Source organism: Orycteropus afer, unplaced genomic scaffold, assembly GCF_000298275.1.
Source record: "Orycteropus afer afer isolate SDZICR_OR568_19922 unplaced genomic scaffold, OryAfe1.0 scaffold00021, whole genome shotgun sequence".
Taxonomy (NCBI): Eukaryota; Metazoa; Chordata; class Mammalia; order Tubulidentata; family Orycteropodidae; genus Orycteropus; species Orycteropus afer.
In genome coordinates, this window is record NW_006921608.1 from 13,372,638 (window position 1) to 13,398,439 (window position 25,802).

Below are 25,802 nucleotides of genomic sequence, written 5' to 3' on the forward strand. Positions count from 1 at the left end.
TGGAAGTCCTGGCCAGGGCAATAAGGCAAGAAAGAGAAATAAAAGGCATAAAAATTGGCAAAGAGGAAATAAAACTATCTCTATTTGCAGATACAAGAGACAACAAGGGCACTACATAAATGGAAGAACCTACCTTGTTCATGGATAGACTGAATATTGTGAAAATGTCAATACTACCTAAAGCAATCTACACATTTAATGCAATCCTAATTCAGATTCCAACAACATTTTTTTAAAGACATAGAAAAACCAATTATTAATTTCATATGGAAAGGAAAGAGACCTCAGATAAGCAGAGCACTTCTGAAGAAGAAAAACAAAGTGGGAGGCCTCACACTCCTGGATCTTAAGAACTATTATACAGCCACAGTAGTCAAAACAGCATGGTATTGGTACAATGACAGACAGATAGACTGATGGAACAGAATTGAAAGTCCAGATACAGACCCATGCATCTATGGACAACTGATCTTTGACAAAGGTCCAAAACCCATTAAATGGGGAAGAGACAGCCTCTTTAACAGATTGTGCTGGCAAAACTGATTATCTACCTGCAAAAAAATGTAACAAGACCCATACCTCACCCCATACATAAAAACAAACTCAAGCTGGATCAAAGACTTATGTAAAACCCAAACCTATAAAATTCATCAAAGGTAAAATAGAGGCAAATCTGGGAGCCCTAATTTCTGGCATAAATAGACTATGAAGTATAACCTAGAATGTGTAGGAGGTAGAAGAGAAGCTAGATGACTGGGACCTTTTAAAAATTAAATTCTTATGTTCATCAAAAGACTTCGTCAAAAGGGTAAAAAGAGGACCTACAGATTGGGAGAAAATATTTGCCTATGACATATCTGATAAAGGACTTATCTCCAAAATCTCTAGAAAACTTCAACACCTCAACACCAAAAAGACAACCCAATTTACAAATAGGCAAAAGACTTGAGCAGACACTTCACCAAAGTAGATATATAGGCAGCCAACAAACACATGAGGAATTGCTCACAATCATTAATCATTAGAGAGATGCAAATCAAAACAACAATGAGACATCGTCTTACCCCACCGATAATAGCAAAGTTCAACAGGTCAGAAAATAACAAATGCTGGCGAGGTTGCAGAGAGATTGGAACTCCTGTGCACCATTGTGGGAAACGGTATGGCATTTCCTTAAAAAACTGAAAATAGAAGTACCATTTGACCCAGCAATTCCATTACTAGGAATATAGCCTAAAGAGGTGAGAGAGAGCACATAGATAGACATATGTACACCTATGTTCACTGCAGCACAATTCACTATAGCAAATAGATGGAAACAACCTAAATGCTCATCAATGGATGGGTGGATAACCAAATTATGCTACATGCACACAATGGAATACTATGCTACATTGAAGAACAATGAGGGATACGTGACTCATCTCACAACATGGATGAACCTGGAGGACATTATGTTGAGTGAAATAAGTCAATCGCAGAAAGACAAGTACTGTATGAGCCCATTACTGTAAAAAGACAGAGAAGGGTTTGCTTGGGAAAGAGAACTCACTTTGTAGGTTACTGGGATGGGGAAGGAGAAGGAAGAGATTAATTTTGGGTTAGTTGGCACCTACACGCTGACGTGGGTTGGGGAGGGATATGTGGAAACAGTCTGTGACTACCATAATAACATTAAGAAATGGGAGGAGACTGAATTGTGTACATAAGAGATAGACAACAAATGCTAATATTAACCAATGTCCACAATACTGCATTGCCATTAATACCAAACACCAGGCTACAGATAAACACATAAATACCTGAGAGGATCAGATGAGGGTCAGTGAACAGGAGTATACTCTGGACCAAGGATAGATTCAGCTGAGGCTAATCTTGCACAGACACTAGTGATACAAAATACCTGCAGTCCTTACAGAAACAATAGAAGACAGACACAGAGTAATCTCTCACAGACAACTAGACACTATGGGAGAGACATCCAATAGATCTACCATCTCAGGACCATAGTACCGGGGGATACCAGACTCAATTGGCACAAAAAAATACATAAAAGCCTTGTTCCGCATCCCACATTGGTGAGTAGCAACTGGGGTCTTAAAAGTTTTCAAGCGGCCATCTAAGATGCAGCTAATGGTCTCCTAGCATTGGAAGCGAAGAAGGATGCCAAAAAAAAAAAAAAAGAACCACCCCAAAACAAGTGCATTTGGAAGCAATCAGCTATAGGACACAATGGCCTTCAAGACCAGAAGAACTAGATGGTGCCCGGCTACCAATGCCAACCACTCAGGAAAGGATCAAATCTAGAGATCCTGGATAGAGTGGGAGGGAAAACATGGAACAAGATCCAAAAACTCAATAATGACCAGAATTACTGGTCAGATGAAATCTGGTGAGACTCCCAATACTATGGCCCTAGAATACATTCTGTGGCTGGAATAAAACACACCCCCAGGGGCTGGCTTTCAGCCCAATAGTTAACAAGATGTACATGCAGACCACTCAACCCAAGATGACACAGCCACATACTGTATGGTAAAACATCCCTTAGAGCAATAGACTATGGGGCACCAGAGGACCAACATTCAAACTGAGGAAATGCAGGACAAATAGGAGTGCATAAATATGAGGGGCACAGGGGGAGGGTTACCGGGTAGGGAAGGGAGGAGACTGGGTTAGGGTTGGACATGGTAAATGGGGAGAGAGACTAAATGCACACATAATGTTAAATGTAAAACAAGCTCTTAAAATAATAATAATAAAAAAAAGAAATAAAAAAAAAGAAAAAAGAACTCTACACATTTAAAAAGTGTTTAATAACCCAAAAATTCTACTCTTAATAATAAAAATAAGAGAAATGGAAACACATGTCCACATAAAAACTTGTACACAAATCTTCATAGCAGTATTATTCAAAATAGCCAAAAAATGGAGACAACCCAAATGTCCATCAATTAACTGACAGATAAGTACAATGTGGTATGTCTATACAATGGAAAGGTATTTGGCTATAATAAGGAATGCGGTACTGATAATCTGCTACAATGCAAATGATCCTTGGAAACACTATGCTAAGTGAAAGAAGCCAGTCACAAAAGACCACATATGGAATGGCTTCATTTACATGAAATGTTCCAAGCAGGCAGATCTGTAGGAACACAAAGTAGGGCCCAGGGTTAGGATGGTGGTAGTAGTGGTGGCGAGATTAGGTAGAAAAGGGAACAACTGCTAACAGGTATTTTTTGGGGTGTGTTTTGGGGGTTGGGTGGGAGGATGATGAAATATTCTAAACATACTAAAAAGCCACTGAATTGTACATTGTAAATAGATGAACTGTATGGTGTGTGGATCATATCTCAATATAGCTGTTACAGAAAATGTTTAATAAAAGTAATCTGACAATAAATACCCCTTCTCACCACACCATGATTTAAAATTTAGTCAAACAGTTTAAAACATGAACAAAAAGCAAGTTAAAAACATGTAGGAAAAAGATGGCCGGTCCCCACAGACCTGCAGCAGGCCTCCTCTTAGATCAATAGATATTTTTGGTATGGATTGTTCCGAGCCTGGGTTTCCGCTGTGTTTACACCATTTAGCTTCCAGATTGGCAGTAGCACAACATGGTCCTATCAGAATCCGACTTCTTTCTCTTTGGCAAGTTTTAAGGAGCAGATCATCTACGCTGAGTAGAAATGATGACCCAAGAATTACGCCTAAAATAAATAAATACAGTTACGTATTATAAATCTTCCTTGTCAATAAAGCATGTTTGGGGAAAGAGCTTTGTTTTTTTTAAGAGCCTTAATACACCCCTTGTCAGAGTCTTCTTTTTTATTTGGCTTTTCACCACAGTTTCATGCCATTTGTATACAATTCTAGTTACAAAGCAGGTATACCTCACTCACATTCCTAACAAAGCAATATTTGCCAAAACATTGTGACTTTTTCCATGTGTGAGCATTTTAAGTTTTATGAGTAGAGATGTTTTCATTAAATCGTGCATGTTTTTCAAACAACGACATTAAGAATAAGAACAGCTGCTTCATTTGTCTATTGTTAACATGATGGGAAAGGACAATTTTCTGTAATTCTTTTCTTACAGTAACAGAGTACAGTATAGTACTTTGCTAGACGCTCAAGTTTTTGATTGGCTCATGTTAAAATTCAAAACAATCAAAATATAGAACATGTGTTTTCTAAAAAAAATTTAGTTTAATCCAAACTTCACACATCATAACCACTTGATGTTTACAAAGTCTTAAAAACAGATAGTGGCAGGTTAGATTTATGTGAAAAACTATGAGGTTCAGTTCAAAGTAAATATATCCAGGGAAGGAATACACTTTAAAATGTAAGTTTTCTTTGAACTCGAAGTAGGAGCACAGATCAAAACGTTTTCATAAAACCAATGGCACCCTTTAAGATATTTAGATGCAAAGTTAGAGTGGTGGGTTAACTCTCCCTGCAAGGAGCTCATTTTCTGAATTGTCATTATGAATATTAAATTTCACCAGACCACATTTGTAATGCCCATGGCTTATTTTCCTAATGATATTTGATCCTCAAGAAAGATGAAAGATTAAAAAACACCTTAGGCCTACAGTATACACGTGTTTCAAAGTACAGGACCCACAATGAATTTTCAATATTGTGGGGACTTGAAAACTGCATATATGTTGTATGTTCCTACTGCAGAAATAAAATACACAACTTCTAATCCTCCACAGAAGCCATCACGCTCACAAAAGCCTTAGGGCTCAGACGTTGTTAAAAGTGATCATAGTAGCAATCTATTTCTTAAATTTTCACATCAGATATATTATGGTACTCAGTCTCCCATTTAACTTACACCATTTTCTTGTTTAAATGGCACATTTCACTCAGACTAAAAGAAAAAAAAAAACCCAGAAAATAAAAAATTAGAAATGGGTAACACACACACACACACACACACACACAGCACAATCCCACCCAAGAATAAAAAATTATTTTTATTAAGGAGTTTATACTTCAAATCATAATTTCATGACTTCATTGCATACATTACTTTTCCTAAAATATTTTAAACTTCTCAAGAGTTGACATATGCTAAATTCATTATCCATTATTCAGAAATTTGTCATAATGGAGTTTTAAAAGTATAGGCTTAGTTCCATGCAATCATCCAGAAAATGAGCATTAATGAAAAGTTAGGATTACATTACCCTTTAATCTCAAATGCATGCATCTCATGCTGCCCTACACTGACAAACCTAATTAAGGAGTCATGGTCATGCAACAGTTAAATGTTCAGCTGCTAACTGAACCACAGTGCGACAAAGATGTGGCATCCCATTCCTGTAGACTGCAGTGTACAAATCCCTATGGGGGCAGATCTACTCTGTCACATGGGGTACCATGAGTTGAAAATGGACTCTATAGCACCTAACCACCACCACCTTAATGTGAATGCCCTGTTGGTCCCTCCCAGACAAAGTGTGTAATATGAAAGGCCTCCTTGGTTGCTTATTTTACTTACGAGTTACCATTACCTCTTCAGGTACCCAGAGTGGAAAAATCTTGGGGCTTCTTTGAGAGCTCTTAGTCCCTTGAGTAAGATTCTAAGACTTAACCATTTCTATTTCATTCTATACAATCCCATTATCGTGAAACATCAGGGAAGAGAGACCTTAGTAATCTGAGCGAAAGAGAAGATCACAACATCTTCAAACTCCAGTAGAATGTGACCCTCCTGGAGGCAAGGACCATGTTATTCAATATAGTACTGTGCACACAGTAGCTGTTCAGGACACGTCCCACTGGATTGAATCACTAGTTTAGAATCTGATGCTATTTTCAGCTGTCTCAATGTGTTTCTTAACTGATAGATGAGAGAAAAAGCATTGAAATCTTTACCATTCTTTAGTTTTCATCACCATATCCTAGAATAATAAGGCTAGACAGAAGAGACTTCAGTAGCCATCTACTCCAAGTCCTTTCTTTTAAAAGCAAACAATTTTTTTACTTTGAAATAACCTTAGAACTACATTAAATTTGCAAAAAATATACAGAGGTCCCATGTACCCTTCACCCAGCTACATATTTGTAGTATAATTAGCCATGTCAGGAAATTAACATTGATATACTACTACAAAGAGCTCTTGTGGCATAGTGCCTAGGACATTTGACTGCTAACCAGAAGGCTGGCAGTTCAAACCCACCAGCCACTCCTCGCAAGGAATGTTGGGCAATCTACTTCCATAGTCTATAGTGATACTGCCTTGGAAACTCAAGAAGGGGTCGCTATGAGTTGGATCTGACTTGATGGCACTGAGTTTGGTTTTGGTTTTACTGTAAAAAAGACCTGTCCCTTCCACTGTACTTATTTATTCAATTATTTACATATATTAGTATGAGCTCATGGATATTTATTTTATTTTATGGGTTATTATCCAATACTATGGGATTGCAACTACCAGCAAACAACAACAACATTATCATCATCATTTACCCTGTTGCTTAAATTGAACCAGATTTGGCCACTGGGAGTCCCTCTAAGTTGATTCTTTCTGATACACCCCTCTTATTCATTTATTTTTTTAAGAACTTACTTTCTAGTTCACCGATATCTTAGGGTCACTTTGTATTTTCCCCATCCCTTCTCTGACATCAAACATTTCTCCAAAGAGCCTTGGTTTCTTTTGTTAAAGAATGGTACTTAGAAACCAAAATCTGGGTGATTAGTGTGCTCATTGCCACTGGAGCGTCATTGCTTTTAGGCTCTCTGTACAGACAGGGTACGAAGTACATGTATGCATACTAACCCATGCGTGCACAGATATCTAGACTTATTTCTGCATCTATCATTAGTAAATATATTCAAAATCATGAATTAATACTAATACCTCTGATTCCAATCAAAGACCATAGAGTTGACTCTAGCCTTCTTCCTTTCCTTATTTGTAACCTCTATATCTGCCAGTAGGGAACCTACCAAATATTCCCTGTGATGTGTTTATTTCTATCCATCCTAACCTAAATTTAAAGTAAAAGATCTAAGACAGACATAAAGAACAACTTCATGGAAAGAAAGGTAATTAAAAATGGAAAACACTAGCAAAAAGAGAAAACTGTCTCTTTAAGAATAGGCTTAACCATAACAACAACAAAAAAGAATAGTGTTAACATTTTGTCTATAGTGTACATAGAAATGATATTATCTTTCTCATTCTAAAGCAGCTTTCATTTATAAAAGGATATGTGCAGACATAGAATAAAAATTTTACATTTTAAGAAATGACATAATATATACAGTATTCAGACCTTGCTAGCTATTTCTACTGTACAGGATCTACTTCAACATACTGCTATCACAATGCTTAAATTACTGACTGAGGGTATGATCTTAAAACTTGTTCTGGAATGACAAAATCTGCTTTATTATACCTTATATATATTATTCATAAAGTGCCTATCTCTTCTCAAAGAAGAACTTAAATAGAGTTCATGGAAGGTTCTTTTTAATCCTTAAAAGTTACACAATTTGAAGCATTTATTGGTTGGGTTGAGAAGATCATTAAAAAATCACTCCTACACTTGAATTAGACAAAAACAGATAGAGAAATGTTGACAGCTTTTTGGTGCAAATGGTTAAGTGCTCTACCAGTAGAGCTGAAATGCTGGTTGGTGGTTGAACCTACCAAGAGGAGCCTCAGAAGACAGACCTGCTGACCTGCTTCTGAAAGGCCACAGCCTTCAAAACTCCATGGAGCAGTTCTACTCTGCACACATGGGGTCACCATGAGTCAGAACTGACTCCATGGCAACTAACAACAACAATAACATACATGGTTAAGCACATGAACACTTCCCGATTCTCTCACAAACTCCTATTTTTTGCCTGGGCAGAAAGTGTGGAGTATCTAGAATTCTTGAGAAAGTAAAAGTAGAGGTAGGAAATGAAATCTTAGGCAAATAGCCTAGAACTAAGAAGCCAATGGTCAGCTGAACACAAGTAGAAAGTACGTGAGGCAGACTAAGGTAAGCACTGAAGGGGCACGCCGTGCCTGAGATACAGAGATCCCGCCACTGAGGCAGGCAGTGATTCAGCTATAGTGATATTCCAGTAACTGACTTTCCAGAAAGTAGCCTAACAGGGCTGGGAACTTTTCACAATTCATAGATTTTCATGTTTGATATTCTTTGGAGTTTGATTTGGTTCAGGGATATGCATGAGAGCCAATAAAAAGCAGTGAGATATAATACTTTTGGGAAATTGACCCTTCCTATTCTTGTCTGTTTTGGGAGTTAAGATGAAGGTGAAGCCTGAGGCTAAAACTGTGAAACTCAGTAATACAGAAGAAACCTAATGAATTCTGCCATGCCCAAGGACAGCACTAGTCCTGAGCTTTTCACATTCATGAACCTGTTTAAATCAGTTTATGTTGGATTTTCTGCCACTTAGTCCTAAAGCACTTGACTGCTAACCAGAAGGCTGGCGGTTCAAACCCACCAGCCACTCCTCGGAAGGAAGGTTGGGCAATCCTACTTCCGTAGTGATACTGCCTCGGAAACCCAAGGAGGGGTCGCTATGAGTCGGGGCCGACTCGACGGCACATAACAACAACAACAGTCCTCTATTCTCTTCCCAATTTCTTTCAGTGAACTTTTGTACTCTAATGTTTTTTTCCTTCCTTTTTTAAAAAAAATTTGCAATGTTTCCTCCCCTCCGCTCCCACCCCTGGTAACCAACAAAGTAAGTTTCCATTCATATATAAACCCTTCTTTGACGATTTACAATAACAGACAAATACGATACTTATCCTTCTGTGATTGACTTATTTCTCTCAGCATAATGTCCTCCAAGGTCATCCACGTTATGTGGTATTTTGCAGATTCTACGTTATTCTTTAGGGTTGCATAGCATTCCATTGTACGCATGTACCATAGTTTGGTTATCCATTCTTCTGTTGACGGGCACCTAGGTTGTTTCCACCTTTTGGCTATCATAAATAGTGCTGCAATGAACATGAACATGCATACGTCTGTTCTTGTCTTGGCTCTCACTTCTTTAGAATATACACCTAGCAATGGGATTCCTGCATCAAATGGTATTTTTTTTCCAGCTTTTTAAGGAAACCCCATACTGCTTTCCACAGTGGTTGTATCATTTTACAGTCCCACCAGCAGTGTATGAGAGTCCCAATCTCTCCTCATCCTCGCCAGCATTTATTTTCTGTCATGTTGAACTTTCCTACTAGTGCTAGGGCAAGATGGTATCTTGTTGTTTTGATTTGCACCTCTTTAATGGCTAATGATCATGAACATTTCTTCATGTGTTTGTTAGGCAACTGAATATCCTCTTTGATGAAGTGTCTATTCATGTTTTCTGCCTCTTTTTAATTGGATTGTTAATATTTTTGTTGTTAAGGTGTTGGAATTTTCTATAAATTTTAGAGATAAGTCTTTTGTCAGATATGTCATTGCCGAATATTTTTTCCCAATTGGCAGGTTCTTTTGACTCTTTTGGAGATGTCTTTGGAAGCACATAAAAATTTAATTTTTAGAAGGTCCCATTCATTTACTTTATCTTCAGCTGTTTGTGCATTTTGGATTATGCTTGATAGTCTATTTATGCCATACATCCAGGTCCCTAAATTTGTCCCTAATTTTTCTGTGAGGAACTTTATAGTTTTAGGTTTCATACGTAAATCTTTGATCCGTCTTAAGTTAGGTTTTTGTATATGATGTGAGGTATGGCTTTTGTTTCATTTTTTGCAAATGGATATCTGGTTTTGCCAGCACCATTTGTTAAAGAGATCATCTCTTTCCCATGTAATGGATTTCAGCCCTTTGTCAAAAATCAGCTGACCATATGCCGATGGATCTATTTCTGGGTTCTCAATTGTATTCCACTGGTGTATGTGTCTGTCATTGTGCCAATATCAGGCAGTTTTGACTACTGTGGCTGTATAGTAGGTTTTGAGATCTGGGTGCGTGAGACCTCTTATTTTGTTCTTCTTCAATAGTGCTTTACTTATCCAAGGTCTCTTTCCTTTCCACGTAAAATAAGTGCTTTTTCCATATCCTTAAAGAATGTTGATGGGATCTGGATTGGGATTGCACTGAATGTATAGAATACTTTGGGTAATACTGACATTTTCACAATGTTCAATCTTCCTATCCACGAGCATGGTATGTTCTTCCATTTATGTATATCGCTTATGGTTTCTTGTAGTACTGTTTTGTAATTTTCTTTGTACTGGTCTTTTGTGTCTCTAGTGAGATTTATTGCCAAGTATTTTATTTCATTTTGGTAGCTATTATAAATAGTATTGATTTCCTTATTTCTTTTTCAGCAACCTCTTTGCTGGTACAGAGGAATTCAACTGATTTTTGGATGTTGATCTTGTATCCCACCATGAGGCTAAATCTCTCCAGTTCCAATAGTTCTTTTTTGCTGAGTCTCTTGGGTTTTCTACGTACAGGACCATATCTTCAGCAAACAGGGATAGTTTTACTTCTTCTTTACTATTCAGGTTACCTAGTGCTGCTCTGACAAGAATATACCACAAATGGGATGGCCTTAACAAACAGGAGTTCATTCTCTTACAGTTTGGAGGCTTTAAGTCCAAGTTCAAAGTGCCAGGCTCTAGGGGCTGGGTGAAAGCCCCTCAACCTTGGGGTCCAGCTCTGCCTCCTGCTCCTGGCCCATTGGAGCTAGAAGCTTTTCTTCACTCAGCTGCTGGCTACTGAGGCTGACAAACTCAAGGTTGACAAGTAAAAAGGCACAGTCCCGATATTACCAAACCACACAGCAGGCCATTAATTCAAGTCCATTAAAAGTCCCAAGATCAGCAGAGCATGGCAGGCTGCTGAACAACCACACGACTACATGCAGGGTCTCAGTGTGCCATGAGCTAGAGACTATCCCCAAGGCTTCTCCTTATATACAGGAAGCAGACCACATCCCAAAGGCAGCTAGCTACTCATTGGCTTGTGGCAGATTCCATCACGGAGTTGACTGCCAGTTTCGTCATTGGGAATAACTACCACCCGCTGCCCAGCCACTCAACCAGGCCCAGACAAATTGACATACAAATTTAACTACCACACTTACAATTTGGATGCCTTTGATTTCCCTTTCTTGCCTTATTGGCCTGGCTAGGACTTACAATACAATGTTGAATAGAAGTGGTGACAGAGGGCATTTTGTCTGGTTCCTATTCGTAAGGGGAATTTCAGTTTCTCTCCATTGAAAATAATGTTAGTTGTTGGTTTTGCGTATAAGCCCTTTATTATGTTGAGGAATGTCCCTATATTCTGAGAATTTTGATCAGGAATGGGTGTTGAAGTTTATCAAATGCCTTTTCTGCATCAATTGACATGATCATGTGATTCTTTGTTTTATTTATGTAATGGATGATGTTGATTGTTTTCTTAATGTTGAACCATCCTTGCATATGCGGTATGAACCCCACTTGGTTATAATTTATTAATTTTTTGGTATGTTGTTGGAATCTATTGGCTTGGATTTTGTTGAAGATTTTCGCATCTACAGTCATGAAGTATGTTGGTCTATAGTTTTACTTTTTAGTGATGTCTTTGCCTGGCTTTGGTATTAAGGTTATGCTTGCTTCATAAAATGAATTTGGGAGGATTCCATCTTTTTCTATGTTCTGGAATAGTCTGAGTAGGACTGGTATCAGTTCTTCTCTGAATGTTTGGTAGAATTTTCCAGTGAAACCATCTGGGCCAGGGCTTTTTTTCTTGGTAATTTTTTTATTACCTGTTTAATTTATTTTTTTGGTTATGTGTCTGTTAAAAATTTCCACCTCAGTCTGTGTAAGTTTTGGTAAGTAGTATGTTTCTAGAAATCTGTCCATTTCTTCTAGATTTTTAAATTTGTTGGAGTATAGTTCTTCATATTATCCTGATATCCTTTTAATTTCTGTTGATTCTGTTGTGGTATCACTCAATTCATTTCTTATTCCTGTTATTTGTATTATTTCCTTCTTTTCCTTTGTTAAATTTGCCACTGGTTTTCTAATATTATTAATCTTCTCAAAAAACCAACTTCCAGTCTTACTGATTTTTTCTATTGTCTTTCTATTTTGTTTCATTTATTTCTGCTTGAATCTTTATTATTTCTTTTCTTCTGGTGACTGTAGGTTTTTTTGCTGCTCTTTTTCTAATCATTGGAGATGTTGCATCAAGGTGTTGATTTTGGCTCTTTCTCTTGTTTTGATGTGGGCATTTACTGCTATAAATTGGCTACTAGTCACTGCTTTTGTTGTGTCACAAACATTTTGGTATGTTGTATTTTCATTCTTGTTTAATTCAAGGAATTTTTTAATGTCATTTTTCATTTCTTCTATTACCCAGTTATTTTGAAGGAGGGTGTTATTCAGTTTCCATGTGCTTGCTCTTTTTCTGTTCATCTTCCTTCTGTTGATTTCTAATTTTACAGCATTGTGATCTGAGTAGATGCTTTGCAGTGTTTCCATGTTTTAAAATTTATGAAGGCTTGCCTTGTGGCCTAACATATGGTCTATCCTGGAGAATGTTCCATGTGCACTGAAAAAGAATGTATATTGTGCTGTTGTTGGGTGAAGTGCTCTGTAGATGTCTATAAGGTCAAGATGCATTGTTGAGTTCTGCATCTTTGCTCAGTTTCTTTCTACTTCTATTATTGATGGAAAGTAGTGTATTCAAGTCTACTACTATGACTGTGGAATCATCTATTTGTCTTTTCAATTCTGTTAAAGTCTGATTTATGTATTTTGGGGCTCTTTGATCGGGTGCATAGATATTTACTATGGTTATATCCTCTTGTTCATTCAATCCTTTAATCATTATATAATGTCCTTCTTTGTCTCTTATGGTGGTTTTTGTCTTAAAGTAAATTTTATCAGAAATTAATACTGGTACTCTTGCTCTTTTTTGGTTGGCATCTTTTTCCAACCTCTGATTTTTAGTCTATTTTTGTCTTTCTCTCTAAGGTATGTCTCTTGTAGACAGCATATTGATGGATTATCCATTCTGCAACTCTCTGTCTCTTGAGAGGTACATTTAATCCATTTATATTCAGTGTAATTACTGACAAGTATGAATTTGTTGCTGTCATTTTGTTATGTGTTTTTTCGTGGTGTTACTGATTTCTCTGTTTCATAATTTTCTGTGCTGAGCTCATTTTGTTTATGAATCGTGTTATCACTCCCTACATTGCTATTGTTTTAGTATTTGCTAAATATTTGTGCTTGTCCTCTTTTTTATTTTGATGTGAAGGTTTATCATCTTTCTTTGAGGTTACCCTGTGATTTATAATTTTCTTCCCAAGTTTAGAACAGTCTATTCTATCTGCAATTGTCTTGACTTCCTCACCATTTAGAAGTTCTGTAACTACATAATTTTTTTCCACTGTTTGCTTTGTAGTTGTCCTCGTTTGCCAATTGATGTCTCTGGTTCCCTGTTTATAATCTTGTAGGCACTTGTCTGCTAACCAGAAGGCTGGCGGTTCAAAGCACTCCTTGGAAGGAAGGTTAGGCAATCTACTTCTGTAGTGATACCACCTCAGAAATCCAAGGAGTGGTCGCTATGAGTCGGGTCTGACTCGATGACAAACAACAACAACAACAACCATATTCATATTTTCCTTGGATGAAATGATTGTTATTTCATATATCACCATACACATAAGCCCAGGATCACAGAGAATACTCAGAGTTCATGTAAATTGGAATCCTTGATAAATTAGTACAACAAGTCCTTATACATTCAAAATCACATAAAAATGGCAATGGAAAGTGGGCTAATACAGTGTTGGACAAAATATTCCACAAGTAAAAATTACAAAAGGTTAGCTTCTTTGGAAAAAGAGCATTGGAAAAGGCTGATTAACTATAAATTTTGACACTTCTTTCTCTGTATAGTAAGTATGACAAAATATTTACATTCCTCCTAGCTGGTGAAAACATGGGTGTTTCATGCACAGTCCTTTACATTTTCTATACTTCTAATTTTTTCCCCCCTAAATTTCCAGAAATATGGATGGGAGGGAGGGAGGAAAGAAAAAAATAGAAGATATATGCTGCAATAGTTAAGATTTATAATCATCATTAAAAATATAAAAGCATGGATATTAAGATTACTTATCTAACCACTGGTTTTCTTACCTTTCTATTTTGAAATAATTTCAGACTTTCAGAATAGTTGTTATCTTTTACCTACCTTCCCTTAATGCAATAACATACAAAGCTGTACTACAAATACCAAATGCAAGAAATGAAATGAACATCAACACAATACAATCACCTACTTCATAAGCCTTATTAGAGTTCCACTAATTTCTTTCCTGGGAGCTCTGGTAGCATAGTGGCTAAGACACTTGCCTGCTAACCAGACGGCTGGCGGTTCAAACCCACCAGCCACTCCTCAGAAGGAAGGTTGGGCAATCCTACTTCCGTAGTGATACTGCCTCGGAAACCCAAGGAGGGGTCGCTATGAGTCGGGGCCGACTCGATGGCAAACAACAACAACAACAACAACTGTATCCTAATGGCATTACCCTATGAGTCAATACTGGGTGAAATGGACAAGTATTGTCCTAGCCCCCAACCCTAGGAATATGGAAAGAGAATGTTAGAAAACAGCCTCGATCATCAACTCCACTGAATTTTTGAGACAGCGTCTTGTTTCACCTGTGGTCACAGCAGATCACCCTCTTGTCCACATAGGCCAGTGCAGCTGTTTGGTAGGAAAGTTGCTGGCAAAGCAACACTCAGTGATAAGCAATTGAAGACATATCTCAGAGTACTCAACACATTTCTTGTCACCATTAAATGCTCAATAAATACTGATCAATTTGCATCTTAATTCCCTTCCCTCTCCCAGCTCAGTCATGCCCACATGAATGCTAAGGTCATGGATCATTAAATTTTAGAACTGAAAATTCTCTTACAGGTCATCCTTGTATTTACTAGGAACACTTTTTATCCTTTTCGCCAATGGACCTACTGGTTCAAACACAATGCATTTATGAGTAGATAGCTAGTATAGTCATTGTACCAACTTGATACAACTGTAACTAAAATTCCTCTGTATCTGTCTAAGATAAATTCTTTGATTTCTTTTAGGCTCTTTGAAATGCTAAAAAAGATACCTCATGAACCAACAATACTATGTGAATTCTGTGTCAAGGAACCTAAGTTGAGGCCCACTGAGCTAGTGTTAACTCATTGAGTAAAAGCTGGAGACATTAAGTGGTTTGCCCAGGGATACTCTAAGGTAGAGTGGGGACTTTCCATTATACCAGTCTTTAAAAAAAAAAAAAAAAAGATTATGTAGATCAAGACCAGTTTATAAGCCATTGGAGAAAATTACTTAGCAAATCATTTTAATTGCAACAATTACATTTTGTTCCACATGTTGATCTTGTCCTATATTTTAGGTATAATATTAGGTATATTAATAGGTGCAATATGTAGATTTACTACAAAATTGAATATAACAGAGTAGAAGTTTATATACCCTGATTAAAGGGTGGAAAGCTAGTACCTTTCAGGGTGAGAAACCCCAAGTGTCAATTAATTGAAGGAACTATAAATAGAAAGAATATGTATTTTCAGTGACTGTCATCTCTTTATGTATCATACGTACACAGAATTTTTCTTCCTGACTTTTGAGGCATCCTGATACTTCACTGTTACGCAAATCGGCCTCTGGATGTATCAAACACATGCTTGCTGATGTTCTAGTAGCCTTAGATTACTTCCAGCTGGATAAAAAAAATACCTGGATATGCTTTGCTGGCACATGTCATCATAGTGTATTCTTTCTAATGATATACAGAAGCTTGATTTAGATTGCATTTTGCTCAGTCAGCAGGTAGAAAATAAGGACCTTTCTAAAGACCTGATAGAGACTGAAGATGTGGGGCTGGCAACATTTTGTAAACATTCTTCAACGTGGTTTGCATTCATTGGTCTTCGAGAGGAGTACTTTAAAGGTCACAAAGCTGTTTGTTCCTTGAACTACATTTTTACACTCAATGAAAAGTATGTCATTATGCAACAAAGCAAGAGTATTTCTGTTTATCACACCAGTTGTTCCTGAAATTACTTCTCCATGTTGCTAAGCCTCATTTAGTTTAATTATGCTCCCTCATTAGTTTGCTAAAGCTGAAATCAAATGTATAACTACAGATCTTTGAAAGGCCAATGGAAAAACCAGACAGAAAATTGTTATTTTGAATGGAAGGAGATGGAGGGAAGAGGTTATGTATTGGGTCAAAATGGCCTGATCACAGATGGCTAAATGCAGTGCGGGATCCTGGATTGGGTCCTGGAACAGAAAAAGGACATTAGGAAAGAAATTGTTGTTGTTGTTATGTGCCCAAGGAACATTGTTTTAATTGCATGTATCTGAAATCTTTGTCAGTTGTTCTGTTTTCTTCACTTGTATCTAACTCTAGAGAAATGGTTTTTTATCACACCTTTATTAACAGCAGAAGAAATAAAAAAGTATTTTTTTTTCCTATAGTATGTAGGACACACACTATCCAGTGTAATGAGACAAAATTATAAAATATATAACCTGAAGTCAACAGTTTTCCAACAAACAGCGTAGATCAAATAGGAGTATGGTAATTAAAAACAATGGTAAGAAATAGAATAATTTAGCTATAGACAAGGTGAAGGGGAATTTACTTGGAAAAGTACAGTAACTGTACTGGATTTCTCGTTAGAAGGGAAGAGAGTCTTATGAAGATTTCATACTCCCCCGGAGAACCATATTTATACAATTAACAATTCTTTTGTTGGGGAGAAAAGCTTTTCATTATTGCATGTGGACACATGTGGGCCATGTAAAAATACAAGAGATGTGTAACCCACGGTAAACAGAAAGTAACGATCTTAAACAGGTCAAATCCTTGAACTCGTCATTAATAAATGTCTCTCCCGCATTCAGCTACCCGGGCTGCTGGGAGCCTGTTTGCCTCAAGTACTTCAAACACTGAAATGCAGGAACATTTATTATTTTAATCCATTACAGGCAGTGCTTGATTGAACTTTATTGGTTGTGGTGGTGGTAGTGGTTATAAGTGGGGGTACAGCAATGTTCTTTTACACATCATTTCAAAAGGGCTTAATTATATTTTATAGTTTGGGCCAGGAATTCTGCTTGTTTTTTGTCTAACAAGGTTCAAATGGAGTTCAGGTCAGTGATGAATCAGAATAAAGAGCCAGAGATGGTTATCTCTCTGCAGTGAGCTCATCTCCCTCTACGGAAGGCTGGGCAGGCCCAGCTCGGTCACCACGCCACAGCTCATGAGATGGCGCTGATATCCTAAGTTTGTTACTTATTAGATAATTTTTATTTTTCATGTGGTCTTGAAATTAATACATCAGAAATATGATCCAGCGGTTAATTTTTTTTTTCACGTTTCTGAAGTTACTATCCTATGCATCCTATTCCCATTGGAATCCAAAACGGCGATAGCAATCACAGAGGTCCAAATCCAAAATTGACGTGAAGGACAGTAATCACTCAGTAGGCATTTGAAGAAAAGCATAAGCCCTTTGTCACATAAAAATTTAAATGTCTTAAGTAAAAGATGTAGAAAAATGCATTAATATAATGTGGTTAAACAGAAGAATAAGTTACTGTGTAAACATGTCTGGACAAGACATTTATTAGTGCATTTTTTTAAGCATCAAATATTCTAAAATTTTTCTTTTGTGAAGGCATTAAAAACCCAATTCATAAGGTAGAGGTATTACTGTTGCTGACTACAAATTCTAATCATATATTGTAACAATTACAGCATGGAAGATACGACTTGTACGTTGAGACTTCATCTCCACTGCACATAATTTCTAAGAAAGGAGGACAACAGACTTACAGCATCTCACACATTTATGTTTTCATGTATTTCCCACAATACTGGAGAAGTAACATAGGGCATTGTTTTGCAGGGGAGGGGGGAGGTTAAGAGAATTTTAGTTGAGAGCTCTGGTGGCGTAGTACCCAAGGCATTTGGCTGCTAACCAGAAGGCTGGCGGCTTAAACCCACCAGCTGCTCCCTGGAAGGAAGACTGGGTGATCTACTTCCATAAAGATATCGCCTCAGAAACCCAAAGAGGGGTCACTGTGTGTCAGATCTGACTCGACGGCAATGAGTTTGTTTTTTTGGTACTTAATAACCATCAAATTTTCAGAACTTCCTCTTCTACACATGGGGTTGTCATGAGTCAGAATTGACTTGAGGGCAACTAACACCAATAACTGTACTTTTTTGAATGCCCCAATGGTCCTGCAGTTTAAAAAAAATAAAAAGTAAGGGTAAAAATATAGACATGCCAGTTCATCAGTAGCAACTTTGAACCTTGTTATAAAGTAATAGGAGGGAATCTGACCAGATGAACAGAGGAACTCAGTCCTGGGATGAGGGGGTGTCAAGTTTCACGGACTCCGGGCCATCTGTTCTGCCCGCCTACATTTTACTTCTGCAAAACTATAAACACACCTCTACCTAAGGGACTATAGAAAGGCATTAGAATTCTTCTGCTTTTCATTATCACAAGATTCAGTAACTCATTTCATTGTCAAGATAATCCCCTTTTACTCTTTCTTTTGCGCTAGCAGGGTATGCCAAATGACAAATAAAATCCCAGATGTTACAGACCCAATGAGGTCTCCACCTTTCTTTGAGTGTTGGGTTTAAGCTACTTGGGACACTGTGTCAAAAAAGACAGGACCCTGATGCCCACACCCAATATTCATTAAGGTTTGTTAGTGATTTGTATAACTGTCCACAAACTCCACTTCCACTTCAGTCCTCAGTGGCTGCTTAAAAGTTAAGTTTGTCCTCTGGCTTTACTGTCAAAGAATTCATTTCCTGTTGTTCAGGCATTGGAAAGAGATGTTATTTTTTTCTAAAAGTAACAAAAGTCTTTGGGGTGTTGTAAATGGCTTATTATCGCTACCTATTATTTTAGGTAATCATATCTAATATAATGTTTTATTTCCCTTAAGGCTAGCTTGCATCTCTGCAGTATCCAGAGGCTATGACAACCTTAAGCAATTTTCCTCAGGAGAGGCAGTTAACTATGGAATGAAAAGCTGGAGTTCCACTCTGTATCAATTAAAGACCTGGTTTCATTTTTCAATTCATGAAAAAGAACTTCAGGTTCCTTACACTTACTTGGTCCTGAATTCGGTGAACACAAGAATAGGCATTTGCAAACACGAAAAATAATGTGGTTACGCCTTCCTTCCCTTCACTTTTTAATTCTGTTTTGTTTATACACAAGGATAAGTACATCTGTACAACAGAGGCTGGGGTAGTGAAAGTTATTTGAAGCACAGTTCTTTGACCAGAAGGAGTTCAACTCACTACTTTGTGCCTGGATGAAAAGTCCCCTAAATCCCTATGAACAGAAATTCCTTCCGACATTTTCCCAGTTCTAACTAAAATGTCTGCCAAGATGGCCTCACTCAGGCTCTTCCCTCAACCTCTGGTGCACCTAACTTGTTCATCTTGTTCTCCTTTCTTTATTTACATGGAGGTTGCCAACCCACAACACCCCTGTGAATGAGCAAGGCCACCTGAAGTACAGCTCTCTCACAGCTCTGGTTGTGTACCTTGTTTGCTGAAATCCAAGGGAGTGCCGCCCTAACAGAGCCGTAATTCACTCTGACAAGGGGAGCCGACGTCTGCAGCCCACTCCCACCTGCCTGTACAAAGTGCTCCACTGCCAGCTTGCGATTTATAGCCACATGCTTGCGGGTTCTCCAAAATGACATACTTCAAATGGCCAAAAAGATGTGTGTGTGTACATACAGGGGGAAAACGCTGGTTAAAAAAGAAAAAAATTACCTACCTTAAACTATATCATAAAATATCTTTCTCAATGAGATTAATTTTGTTATTGATAACACAATCATATGATTTTCTGTAATACTATACGCCAACTTCAGAAATACAAGCATTACGTCTACTAAAATCAGCACTTGAGGGACATTTCACTAAAGACACGTGGGAGAACCTAAGTGTTCTAGCAGAAATGCGAGTTAGGTTATTGGAAGTCAGTGCTGCGCTAACATCTGCAGGGGGGAACAAAAAAGAAGTATCAAGTCCCTTGAAACTCTCATAGTTCAGGGAAGCAGAATAATACAGGAAGCTAAGAAGAACTGATGATTTTTTAATTTTTTTATAAAGTGAAACATATTTAACCATTTTATTTTGATGAAAACAGATATTCCTCTAAACACTTCAGGGAATAATTTGTAAATACTTAGCGTTTAAAAATTAATACATGAATGTGGAAGTATTTAGATTGTTTAAACTTACTGACAGTGTCTTGGGAATAAAATTAACTTTCCTCTTTCAGTCTATTATTGTTCTCTTTTCCCATATACCTCCCACAAGCTTATGCCAATTTCAGTGATAAAAAATAAAATCATTAGGCAAACTCAAAATATTTTTTTGTACCTTTCACAACTGAGGAAACATGCCTACAACACATTCCCAATTGTGTTTCTCTAAATATTACTTAGCACATAAGATTCCTCTCGCATTACAAATCTACTTAAGCTTTCAAATTAAAACTCATCTGGAAAAGACCGTTTTACCCTGTTTATATAACATTGTCACATAAAGAGTGTAAAAAAAAAAAATCACTAAAAATAGCTTGCGTAAGTTAGGGATTAGAGTAGTTTCTGCTGCTATAATTGTTCCTTTGTAGTTTTTTCCATGATGTTTTTGCATAGTGTTTTGGACCATGTTTATTAAAGCCAGCACATCAAAAAGGATCAAAGAGAAAGTGAGTGAGAACCAAAGAAACCCCAAGTGTGTTGTCTCATTGGGGAGTTATGCAGATTCACATAAACAAGTGCAAATTGTTGAGGTTTTAATGAAAATTTTCTACAATTATTTTATCTTAAGTCATTCTATACAATAACATCTGTACAGCAGATGGCTATACTGTACCAAGGCAACGTTTCTTTTTCTTTCTCTGTTTAATAGTACATCTGAGATGACTACTTTTGTCACCGTGCTCAATTTGGTTCAGCAAATAATTTGAAAAGTACAGCTGCTGCAGATGGTCACAATAGTTATATAAACTGTAAAATCAAAGACTCAGTGAAGTATTTCTGTAATAGACTCAAACTATAAAAATCTGACATTAACTCTGTTGAGCTCAAAGATACCCTATAAAAGATTTTCGTTAAATACAGAACAATGTCACTTGAAAAAATACAGAAAGAAGTACGACTACTGGTAGAATTTTGTTTTCTGGGGCTCGGAGGCTATTTTTACCACTTATCAAAAAATACACTGTGAATGTATACGTTGCATATACTTTATCCAAAATAATGGATTTTTAAGATACTTAGGTATACAATTAACTTACTGTTGAAAACTTCAATTATATTTTCTTTTATAATGTTTTACTTATGAAAAACATAGTATTTTGAAAAACATGATCATCTCTCAATGACAATTTTCCTAGGAATCAGCTTTCAGCATTAAATAATACAATCTTATCATCAGTTAATTAGAACTTACGTGATTTAAATTATTTTGCTGACTTTATTATTTTCTTAAAATGTTTGAGCATGTCATTACATAAAAGAGAAATGTAGAAAAAAATAGATTTGTTTTTTGTTATGGTCTCATAATACAATTCTTCCTATTAAAGGTCTAACTTCCACTTTGATTTGATTTGTTGATACAACTATTTTAGAATGTTTGCTGGACACTACACATTTGTGTTAATAAAGCCTGTCTTATTCAGAGCTGCAGTTTCTATTTTTCTGTTTAACTAGATATAAGAACATAATCATAAAATGAATATGTTTTTACAGAATGAGTTTACTAACTTGTACAGCTCAGTGAGAGAGGGTTTAATTATGCTATAGGGACATTTACCAAGACAGACACCACTGAAAGTGATTAAAGTATGAGTAGCAACTGAATAAAAAAGAAATGAAGATGAAAAAAAGAAGAAGACTGAGAATTCTGAGTGCAGTACACTTAAATTCTTCTACTCTGTTGAGTCCTAACCTTTCCCTGCTTTGATTAAGGTACAACTGAAAAGGCGTGGGAATGGGCTCACTGTTGTCTGGGTTGCAATTTATTTGTGGAAAAATCAGCAAGTGTTTCATAGTCTTTCATGTCCATGAACTTTACATTTTTCATTTCTAACTTTTAAGACAATAAAAAAAAAATACAGTGCTTTTAGCTGGCTTGGTCACAAATACTTCTGGTGAGAAGGAAATAAATTACCTAATTTTTTGGCCTAAAATTCATACTTCTCCACTCTGAACCCTTTTCTTTATCTCTTAAACTGCTGTGCCCACACTGGCTATAAGGAACTAAGTTACAGTTAGTGCCCAGCTGCCACTTACATCCTTTTTGATAAGCAACTAAGCTGCACGTAGTAGAAGGATTTGCTTTATCCCCGGTATTACCCCCAGGCCCAATTCTTTCCTGCGTATTAAAAGTGGAAAAGAGGTTTTTCCTTTTTGCTGCTTTTTTCTGAGTAACATTTCTGGCTTTGTGCCCTGAGCTTTTACAGTAGCAGTTTCTGTGATTGAAAACTGTTATTTCCCACCTGTGCCTTGCTTTCATGCCTCCCCTCCTCACAGGCCTTCTGCCCACCCTCTTTAATTCAGTGTGAAAAAGCAGCGCTACTTAGTTGTTGAGACAGAGAAGGAAAATGTACATGTCACCTTGAGTTCATTTCTCACCTCTCACCCATCCATGACATTCAGTCTGCAGGGTCACGCCGCTCTGTTAGGCTGGGCACAGCAACACAGGCTCCAGGGCAGCATACTTTGCTTGCCAGGTGTTGCTGCCTGATAATCCTCAATGGCATTATTCTCGCAAAGTTGAACCTTGGCTTCTATTACACTTTGTGTAGCGCTACCTGCCACCACAACAGTTTTTCTTTTTTAAATAAATTGTTACCAATGACTTAATGCAGCGCATCAGAATCACCTGCAGGGCTTGTTGAAACGCAGATTGCTGGGCTCCATGCCCAGAGTTTCGGATTCAGTAGGTCTGGGGTGGGGTCTGAGAATTTGCATTTCTGACACGTTCCCAGATGATGCTGAAGCTGCTGGTCCTGAGACCACAGTTGGAGAGCCACTGTTCCACTGGCCTAGAAAACCTGCTTGTTCCACTACAGACACTTTAGGTGAAAAACAAATTCAGGAATTAACAGTTTTAAATACATCTGTAGGAATGTTTTCAAGATGTGGATAGCAACAGTTTAGTTTAGGGCATTAAAATACCTAGGCTCAAAGAATTGGCTATAAAATTATCTCAGAAATAACTTACCGGGTACTTTGTGTGCTGCTTTGATACTGAGGCTTGATAAAGAGGCTAACAGGCATGGCTTATTGGGATGGGGGACAGTTTCCATGGAGACCACAATCTGAGTGGTATGGACAGAAATTTTTTGAAAGCCAGAAACAGCTCTCCACATGTTCTCTTGAACTGGAATCTTCTGTACTCCACCACCATGAACTTCAGGCTTAGACAACTTCCCACGGTAACATTTGGAGGCTGCAGGTTCACCCTTACTCAGCATGGTGTCTGACAGGGATGAAGTCTCTTTGCTGTGTGCATTTTTAATCTTCTTTAAAAAATGGTTTATCTGATCCAGTTTGGTAAAACTCAGGTTGGCTTTCAAAGGCTTTGATATATCCAAGTTGATGTCTGCTACAGAATTAAAAAAAGGAAAGAAAATTATTTTTGTTTTATTATTAAATACAAGCCTTTACTTCCCTGTCAACCTCCTATTTAAGTATCCCAAGACCTATACTCACTTAATGGACTCATTAAAACGCCAGAACGTTATATTTCGTTTACTCACTACCTAACTATTCCTTTTATGTAGTTACTTGAAGGAACCCTTTTCCTGGACGACTTGTGTACCTACATTCCTGACATTCCCAACAGACATGTGACTGTCTACTCCTGATACAGCAAGGGCCACACATGAGCATCAAGGCCATCGGTTTATACCTATGCGTTCCCACTCCAAGGCAAAATGGAGTCTTTCCCTTTTGCTACTTATCTGAGACTGGCATTCTTTCTTCCAAGGCAAAAGGACTTCCACAATACTTATCACAAATACTGGTATTAGTAAATTTTGTTTCAATGACTGACTGAAGTTGCACCTCCTACATTCTCTTATCAAGCATATGCAGAAAACATTTGTTCCCCCTTTGTGATCTGCTGCAAACCAGAAGAGGCCCTGCATTTTTTCCTATAGTCTGCATTAATAAGTTAATTAATAAGTTCAAATACCTTACCCACTGAACCCAGGTAGGCAGAGATTTCTGAAAACCTGTACAGTCCATTTTATATGCATTATATACAGATGTTGCCCTTATTTGTCACTTGGTTATGTGGCATGAATCCTAACTCACCTTATTATCATATTATTTTCATTGTTCTGTCTCACCCTGTATCACCTTTTGTGTGTGTTTTATGAGTAGTAGTAATAAGACATAAGATTGTAAGCATCATACAGGCAGAGCATGTCACACGTCATTCATCTTTATAACCTAGTACCCAGCACAGTGTGTCTGGCACAAGGTACATGATCAATAAATGATTGCACTTACCTGATCCTAACAAATGTTCTTTAAATTGGAGATCGAGGAAGTAATAGAAGACATAATCCTGTATGAAACTAGGAGTAGCAAAGTTACTAAGCAGATAAAATCAGTATTTCACATGTTACTTGATGAGGAGGGTCCCTCTGACCTTCCTCAGATGTCAGTAACTTTAGGCTATTCTCCTGGTTACCCAGGCTCCCGCACAGTACCATCCCTTGTAGGTCAGGGTGGCGTCCCCCTTCCTTTGCTCCGTCATTGCGCTTCTTTCCTCAGACCCAGTAACCCAGTAAAACTGAAGCAGCTCCTGCAAAGCCCTGCTTCCTGCTAGTTCCCACTGGAAAGGATTAGATGCCTAGGTCATCCTTATGCAATACCTCCATGTATTTTTTTAAAACTGGAAAAAAAAGCCTTAACTTAAAGGAATTATTATTTTTTAAATATCTTATTGACATATAACATTCAATTTAACTATTTAAAGTATACAATTAGATGGTTTATAAAAATATTCACCAGTATGTAATATTCACCAGTATACATATTCACCACTAATTCCAGATCATTTTTCACCACAAAAAGAAATCCTGTACCCACTAGCAGTCACTTCCCATCCACTCCCCAGCCCCCAGCAACTACTGACCTAAGTTATTTCTCTATAGACTTGCCAGTTCTAGACATTTCATATAAACAAATGTGTAGAGTATGTGATCTTTTGTGTCTGGCTTCTTTCACTTAGGATAAGGTTTCCAAGTTCATCCATATTGTCGTGTGTATCAGCACTTCATTCCTTTTTATGGCCAAATACAATTCTATTGTATATTGCTGTTAGGTGCCGCTGAGTCGGCTCTGACTCAAAGCACCCTATGCACAACAGAATGAAGCTGCCAGTCCTCTACCATCCTTCCAATCGTTGCTGTGCCCATTGTTGCAACTACCGTGTCAATCTGTTTTGTTGAAGGTCTTCCCCTTTTTTGCAAACCCTCTACTTCATGAAGCATGATATACTTCTCTCCTTCTCCAGGGACTGGTTGCTTCTGATGACACTGTTTTTTAGAGCCACTGTCATGGGTATGTATTTCCCTAACAAACTAATGAGAGCTCTGGTGGCATAGTGCCTAAGGCATCTGACTGCTAACCAGAAGGCTGGCAGTTCAAACCCACCAGCTATTCCTCGGAAGACTGGGCAA

General features: G+C 37.5%; 1 protein-coding gene across 1 annotated transcript in view; it reads right to left on the minus strand.

Annotated features, from left to right (window-relative positions):
* The window catches only part of VPS13B (vacuolar protein sorting 13 homolog B), a 1,115,876-nt gene that overhangs the window by 259,482 nt on the left and 830,592 nt on the right, over positions 1 to 25,802 (minus strand). The window contains exons 35-36 of the mRNA XM_007934836.2: positions 23,330 to 23,713; positions 3,514 to 3,716 (exon numbers count right to left, since the gene is read on the minus strand). Coding sequence (XP_007933027.1) covers positions 3,514 to 3,716; positions 23,330 to 23,713 — 587 coding nt within the window. The remainder of the gene's footprint in view (positions 1 to 3,513; positions 3,717 to 23,329; positions 23,714 to 25,802) is intronic.